Below are 8,552 nucleotides of genomic sequence, written 5' to 3'. Positions count from 1 at the left end.
GCCACAACTTACCCCACACCAGGAGAAAGTTCTGCCGCAGGACCACTTTTTTTTTTAGAAAGCCATATTTCTTAAAATCTATATTTCAGATCCACAGTTATGGTTTCCAGGGATGGACAACATCCTGAATTATATGTACATGTTTTATTTGGAAGCATTACTGTCATGGCCTCACTTTAAGTAAAAACTGGCACAACTCACCCCACTCTCCCCTATTAACACACCTTGTGCATACGATGACACACCCCGAGCCAGTACCTGGTCCTCAGTCACCACAAACCTTTATAGAATATGATGCTGAACATCAAACAGAAAAAAAGTATTGAAAATGAACTCAGTCTTAAACACATTCAGCAGTAATCAATTTAACACTGATAGAAGATGATAATCCCTGCCTGTGTTTCTCTACATGCCAAAATAAGGACAAAACAATTATACATTTTATAATAAAGTACTTGCAACCCTGCTGCCAGTATTTAAATGAAAAATCTACAGTGTATCACCAGTGGGAGGAAGCCACAGTCAACTTCTTCCTCGAGCATAAATAACCCACATAAAACCCACTTCCTGCTCAGATCTTCCCTCACAGATAAATGACTACAGCTCTCAAGGAGACACCATCTTTTAGCTATAAAGAGATAAAGAGAACGTTTCATTATGACAGCTGATTTAAGACACCTTCTAGGCTTGGCCTTGGCCATCGTCAGCTTTGTGGGGACCATTGTCATCTGTGCTCTTCCACAGTGGAGAGTCACAAAAATCTTCCAGCAATCGAGCATCATTGCTTCCCAGATGTTCACTGAAGGTTTGTGGAAAGTCTGTAGTACCTTTAGTGCACAGATTGTGGAGTGTAAAGAGTATGAGAAAACACTTGTGCCTATACATCAAGACCTGGAGGTTGCTAGAGCGTTCACTGTCATTGCCATTATCATGGGTGTCTTTGGGATCCTGCTTGGTGCTGCTGGAAGCAAATTCATGAACTTTGTGCCAGACGAAAGGAAAAGGAGTAAAATGGCTATGGCTTCTGGAGTTGTTTGTCTCATTGCAAGCATCTTTGTGCTAATACCAATCTGCTGGACCACCACCACCACCACCATACAGGATAATTACAACAACTTTCTGCCTTATGGCACTCTGAAGATGGAACCGGGAACCTCGCTTTACATTGGCTGGATCACCACAGCACTTTTGTTCCTGGGAGGAGGTCTCCTCTGCAGCTCCTTTATCTGCCAAGATGGAACTGACTAAAACATTAAGTACGCCAACCCTTGCTCTTTGTAAAAAGCCTTATTTACAAAGAGCATTTACTTATTTACTCATATTAACCTAAGCTTAGAAATCCAGCGGTCTGTTAAAAAAAGGAAACAAAAGTTGAATGAGTAGAATAAGAAAGTCTAAAATTGAATTAAAATAGGCAGAAATATTGGTAATTTTAGGATGTAAATTGATTCTTGATATATTTCGTTGTATTTTATACCATTATAGACACTTTTTCTTTTCATGTTTATTGTTTATGCTGTTTATTATTAACTTTTAGACACAGTTTTCCTTTTCTTCTGTGATCTTTGTAAAAATCAAAAGCATGTGCTTAGATAAAACATGATTGTGTGGCTTAAATCCAGATCTGATCTTTGACTTTTTCTTTATTAAACTGTTCAATATTGATTATTATGTTATTCATTTGCAGTTGCATTCAGAATATTTTTCTGCAGTATTTGTTTAATTTGGGGGTGGGGGATGGGCTGGGGCGATAAAGTATGATTGTATTGTAACAGGAGAATTGTCACATTAAAATGCCTGGTTATAAGAGCATGAGATCATGTTTTGGGGTTTGGGGAATTTTGAGTTTTGTTTAGTTTTTTTTAAAGATGACTTTATGTTGGCTGTTTGTTTTGTTTTTTAAATGCCCAGCAACAGGTAAAGGACAATACGTGTCAGGCTTGATAAACAATGTCATAAACACAAAATACAGGCTGGATGCCATTGCCTTTGGTACAGTGATAGCTAAAAGATTCATCCTTATAAGGTGAAAAGACATATCATTGCCTACTCTTATTCAATGGAGAGTGTGAGTTGTTTCACAGAGATGCGACACAATTTACAGGGTTTGTATTTGAACAATGTCAACAGCTCAACATGTGGCAAATGAGGGTATTTGGAAGAAAACAGAAATACTGAGGACCTGATTATTTATTATAACTATTAACTATTCATTAATGTCCCTCCTGACTTCTCTGGGACGGGGGCTTGGGATGTTTTTTTGTTGTTCTGTCAAGTCAAGCTGTTGATATAACATTCAATAAATAAAGTGTGTTGAACTTTAAACATGCCCAGGAAGAGTTTGGAATGAGTGCTTTTGTTTTATTCATTATGAGATATATGATGAGAGATTATGAGTGTGCGCTAAAAGGTTTGGTTTGGTGCTTAATATGTTGGTGGCCTTGTGTGGTTGTATTTCTCATACTATATCCTGCTGCAGTGAAACTGGTTTTCACACAGGATATTGTGTTTCTCATGTTTCTGTCTCTGCTTCAGAAATACATTCTGTTTGCAATAATTATTCCCATGCATTAAACACACACATAGACTAGAGTCTCACACATACATGAAGTTCTTAATCATAGATTCCCCTTTAATTTAAACACAGCATTTCTTCAGAAGCACTGAGATTAGCAATATAACAACACAAGACTCCGGCAATGCCGAGTATCTTATAAAAATGTTTTAAGAGCCGTCTTTTTCAGAGCCATCTGGTCCTTCTTGTTAAATGTTGGTTCCAAAATATCCTCAATGGATGAATATTATGAGAGTTTAGAAGCTGTCATTATGACATGATTTGGGCTAAATTTCTGAGTGACAAATAGCCATGATGTAATGGATTACATTTTATCAAGGAATGGCATTTACCTTTATATCTGACCACTGTATGCTAACACACATAACACGGCCTGTCTCATAATGAATAAAAAAGAAGCATTAATCCCTCATATTTTCCATGCATGCTTAAACTTTCACATTTACATCATTAATTTCCTGTGGGCTGCATATGATAGACCGTCACGATCCTGGGTCTTTTGACCCAGCGTTTTAAGTTTTAGTTTATGTTTCATGTTTATGGTTTATTTTTAAGTCCACTAGATTACCTAAGCTAATTTGTCTATTTCGATTCCTCTTGTATTTTCTTCCCCTGTATTTAAGTTTCCCTCACCCTTTGTCTGTGAGGCTGTTTTGACTGCGTGTCTTATGTTATCAAGTTTGTATTGTCTTGTCTGCGTCTCATGTTTCCTGTTTTATTTTGAAGGTCTGTGTCCTATGTCAGCGTAGTCACCTTTGCTTCCTTTGTCTCGTTATCTCAGATTAGTGTCAGCTGTTTCCCCATGTGTTTCCACTTCCCCTAATCACTCTTGTGTGTATTTAGTCTGTGTGTTTCTGTTCATTCCTTGTCAGGTCGTCTGTTGTCCTTTGTGTCGTGTTTCCAGGTTCTGTGCTCTAGGTATTTTTGTGTCCATGTTAGGGTTCATGTTTTGGGTTTTTATGTTATCTTAGCTCTCCCAGTTTAGGTTATTGTTTAGCTTCTCCTCTGCCTTTTGTTTTGTAATGTTTTCACCAGCCTTAATAAACGGCTCGCTTTCTGTTAACATTTAAATTTTGTTTCATGGTGTCTGCATTTTGGGTCCTCTTCATAATCCATACAGTCTGCCTCCCCCTAGACTGTGACAGACTGTTTTTAAAAACTCTGCTTCATTGGTTTGATATTAGAAATTACTGCCCATGCTTTCTGACTGTTTAAAAGCACATCAAATGTTCAGTGCCTAACACAATGAATAAAAAAGTGTCAAGGTTTGCTGTGTGGCAGGCAGGATGTAGGACCCAAGTGCAGAACTTGAACACAAATGGTAAACTCAAAGCTTTATTCATTGGAAAAACTCTACACTAATACAAAAAACAAAACCAAAAACAAGAAACTAGAAATATGAGACTTAATCAAAAAACTAGGAAACTAAACTGGGAACAGAAAACTAGGAAATACCAGGTGCACTGAGGAAGCACACACAGCACAAAGAGGGTACATATGATGTGCGACATGACAACAGATAGAGGAAAAACACAGGGCTTAAATAAACAAGGAGTAAGGCGGGAATGGGAAACAGGAGGGAAACACAGCTGGAACTAATCTGACATAAGGAGACCAGGAGGAAGCAAAACTGAATGTAATGAGAACAGGACAAGGAAGTATCAGAACAAAACAGGAAACAGAAGACATACACAGAGACCTGACAAGGGCTGTGTCCCAATTCAGGGTATGCACGCTTGAAGTACGCATTTCAAGTGCGATTGCGTCACTGCCACGCGACGACGGCTGTCCCAATTCAAAGTGTACTTCAAATGCATACTCCAAATGCGCCGTCGATTTCCCCAAATATCAAGCGTGGTCCGGTGCACACTTCGTGGTCCCATATATCCCACAATCCATAGCGCGGCGGTGGGTGTGGATAATTTTGCCGCAAAATACGGCAGAAGGGAGCGGCCGAAGAGTGAACTGTCAAAAGTAAGTACTGAATATTATGTCACTTATTTATGTGCGAATGTTTAAGAACATTAAAACATTACTGTTGGCCACATGTCGGCAAAGTTATGTGACATTAGTGATGTTTGTACTTTCAGCGTTTACTTGGTTTTAAAGCCTCTACTTCTAAATATATATATATAGTCGACTTTAATCTTAGAGAATGTGATGATTTTATGGATAATTAAAGTCAGTCATATATCCACAAACACAACAAGCTGAAAGTCAGTGATGCTGCTCGGTTTGCAGTCCTGAATATGACGGCACAAGCAGGATTCACTGCACTGTTAATGTTAGCTATGTTATATTGCTGCCTCTGTTCGGTGGTGTCGAGCCAAACGGACTTTAACGTGTGTTTGAACGAGCTGAGGGTTCACTCGTTAAGCTGAAAGAAAGATGCTTTAATCACAGGAGTCACACATGTGTCCACTGGACCATCTGGGAACTCTTCTTGTTTAGCACTCGTAATAACACAAACACTAAATCCTCCTTCTCTTGTGCTGTTTTGTAGCAGTGTATACACCTGAGACTGTCACCTGTCTGTCTGTCCTGCACTCTCTCTCTGTTTCTTTCTCTCTGATTGTGGAATAAAAGTATGAACATGTATTTATAAGTTACACTTGTGTTTGAATCCTGCAGCTTATCACACATTTGATTTCCATGTGTGACGACTGCAAGTGTCCAGAGTGAGGACAGACTGAGGGACCCACTGCTGCACATCATCTGTGAGGCTTTGCACCCCTGAAGATCCACCAGGACAAACTCAGCAGTGTGTGAGGAAGAGGAGGAGGAAGAGCCAGCAGCAGCTGACAGATGGAGAGAATAGACAGACTGTTCCCTGTTTGTGAAGGACTGCTAGGAAAGTTTAAAATAACTAATTGTCTGTCCTGAATCAGTCTTATTAGGTAATGTTCAAATAATGTTATCATCCCAGTGTTTTCAGTGTGGGAGAAAGTACTCAGAGCCTTCAAGTTACACACTATGAAAGGCAGCAACAAGTTTAATATTCAGAAACCTAAAGTATGTATCAGCAGCAGAATGGACCTAAAAATAAATGTTTGTTTCAGTTCTATGAAGCTTTGAGTATTTTGGATTAGTAGCACTGCTGTGTTTGTTGCATCATATTGCTGTAATTGTTTATATGCTTTATATATTCTGAGGTAAGTTGATCTATAGTGTTACATCATATTCTATAAGGATGTTATGTGTTTGTGTACTTTCTGCCCAGTTTGACCCATTTAGCAGAAGTCAGCCTGTTTAAGGCTCTGATATCTATTCTGTATGACTTAAAGCAGTTATGACATGATCTGATTTTCTCACCCAATAAAGGAATATTTCATATATCAGTCTACTCTTCATTCTATCAGAAACAGTTATCACAGCTCGTACATTTTCTTTTTACACATGTATGTAAGCATTGAGCCAAATTTAGTAATGCCAACATATTGAAAGAACAATGTTTGTCTCTTATATATAATACATCTGTATATACACTGTCAGAGATACTTGTCTTTGAGTGAAGATTTAAGGTGATAGGAAATATAAATAACTGCTACTTGCATCTTTGAGAGTTCAAGCTCATATATATATATATATATATATATACATAATCTGACAATACATATAATATTGTCCATATTATATTAACATTACCACAGTGAGATGATTTTAGTCTCATGAACAACATTAGCTAATTATTATTTACTAACTAATCTTGAAATGACTGTTCAGTACAGAAATGAAGCCCAACTATCATGTTTTACAGTCCTGTGGTCTCAACTAATCAAAGTGATGTCATGACAAAAATGAATGAACAACAAAACATTTTTTCTCCTTCATTTCTGTCACACAAAGCTGTATGAAACATTTCTCGCGGTTAGTATCATGGTTGCTAGGCAACCTGAACAGCACGACGAAGGCTAGACCGTCCCATTTCACAAGCCTCGCACTTCCGCACTTCCCGTACTTGTAGTACGCACCGTACGTAGTACGCGTAGTGTGCGTACTTCAAGCGTGCATACCCTGAATTGGGACACAGCCAAGGAGACACGGCTGACAGGGGAGAGAGAGTGAACATGGAGCACAGAGACAACACTGTGCCTGTTTTCTGTGAAAACAGCTATAGTAAAATCCACTACTTCAATGGACTGATGTATGTAGTGATACCAGCCAAGTGAAAGTCCATTATCCATTATCTGAATATGTAGGATAGAATAGAATAATCCTTTATTGTCATTTTATATGTATAGATTAGATTAGATTAGATTGGACTTTATTAATCCCTCGGGTGGGTTCCTCTGGGAAATTCAGTTTTCAGTAGCACAGCACCGACAGAAGTTGCATGTCACAGATATAATAAGGGGAACGAGAGTAAGGACATAAGCATAAATACACCATATATACACATATATAAATACAGAATATACAATTTTGATAAATAGAATTGCACATTTGAATATATTGCGCAGTGATTATTGCACAGCTGAATATAAGAAAAAAACAAATATTGCACAGTGTAAAAAAGCAGTACAGCTCAGTTGTTCCCGCCCTCCTTAGTCCCCCTGTTTCCCCTCCTTCTCCCCTCTAGTGAGGAGTTAAACAGTTTGATGGCGTGTGGGACAAAGAAGTTTTTAAGTCTGTTAGTTTTTGACTTTGGGAGAAGCAACCTGTCGCTGAATAGGCTCCTCTGATTGTTTACGACCATGTGCGGAGGATGCCCAGCATTGTTCATAATGTCCAGCAGTTTCTTTAATGTCCTTTTCTCTATAATGAAGTTGTGTGTGCTCCACACCAGGAATATATATTTTATTAGGTGCAGGAATAAAATATAAATAGTAGGACAGCAGGAATAAACAACAAACACGAGAAATATGTACGTATAGGAGGAATAATTAGAAAACAAGAGAAAGGCGCACATTAGAGAATGGGATGCAGAGTGTTTGCAAGCAATGCAAAGGACTTGGTCTATGTGTGAGTGGCCTGAGTGATAAGGGTTACTCAGATTGGGTCGTGCGTGGGCAGGGGTGGGGTGTGGGGAGGACAGTGTTTGTTAACAGTCTGAATGGCCCAGGGGAAGAAGCTGTTTTTGAGTCTGGATGTCACCGACAGTCCTGGGTCGGTGACCCAGTGTTTTTGGTTTTATACTTTTACTTTTGATTTTATTACGAAATATGACTGTTTGTTTTGGTTTCTGTCCTAGTATTTCAGCTTCCTAGTTTTGGTAGTACTTCCTGAGTTCTTGTTTTTAGGTTTTGTTATTTGGTTTCCCAGTGTTTATTCTGTGCTCCCTCTTCTCTGTGTTCCCTCTGTCTGTCCATGGTGTTATTTTGTCTGCTCATGAGTCTGCATCTGTTTAGTCTCGTCTGGATCTCTCTGTCTGTCGTGTACTTCCTGTTTTACTTTGTAGGTCTGTGCCTTATGTGTATGCATTCAGCTTTGTGCTCTCCCTGTTTCGTCAGTGTAATCAGCATCAGCCGTGTCTCCCAGCTGTTTCCTCTTAGCTCTGTTCACCTCTTGTATTTAGTGTCTGCGTCTTTCCCTGCTCGTTGTTGCATCGTACCCTCACTTCCACTGTGTGTTCTGTTTGCCAGCCTGCCAACCTGTTTAGTTTGTTCTCTACTCCCAGTTTAGTTAGTTTTTTTTGTTCAGTTTCTTCCCAGCAATAAAGCTGAGTATTTTGACTTACTTCTGCCTTCATGAGTGCTGCATTTTGGGTCCTCCTTCTGCCTGCCTGCACACAGCCATCACACTGGAGGTGTGGGACCAGATTTACCTGAGGCACCAACCAGAGGGCAACAGGTCAAACACATGGTGAGCAGGTTGCAAGAGGTCACCTGTGATGGCCCTGGTTTTCCTGAGACAAGAGATCCTGGCGATGGCCACCAGGGGTGGCAGAGGGCAGTCAATGATTTTTTGGCTAGTGTTAATTACCCTCTGTGCAGCCTTCCTGCTCTCAGTCCTGGCTCCTACATACCAAACACCCAGG

The 8,552-nt window shown here is 39.5% G+C and overlaps 1 protein-coding gene across 1 annotated transcript; it reads left to right on the top strand.

The window, feature by feature from the left end:
- The first annotated feature begins 657 nt into the window (after positions 1-657).
- LOC100701227 (claudin-4-like) lies at positions 658-1,503 on the top strand. Its single transcript, XM_005462348.2, has one exon. The coding sequence runs from the start codon at positions 658-660 to the stop codon at positions 1,246-1,248; it is 591 nt and encodes a 196-aa protein (XP_005462405.1). The 3' UTR covers positions 1,249-1,503.
- Positions 1,504-8,552: the final 7,049 nt, after the last annotated feature.

Source organism: Oreochromis niloticus, linkage group LG10, assembly GCF_001858045.2.
Source record: "Oreochromis niloticus isolate F11D_XX linkage group LG10, O_niloticus_UMD_NMBU, whole genome shotgun sequence".
Taxonomy (NCBI): Eukaryota; Metazoa; Chordata; class Actinopteri; order Cichliformes; family Cichlidae; genus Oreochromis; species Oreochromis niloticus.
The sequence above is the reverse complement of the archived record's forward strand: the minus strand, read 5'-3'. Positions and strand labels throughout refer to the sequence as shown.

What these genes read in the sequence shown, in the direction of transcription:
- LOC100701227 (XM_005462348.2), top strand. Translation starts at nt 658, where the DNA reads ATGACAGCTGATTTAAGACACCTTCTAGGCTTGGCCTTGGCCATCGTC.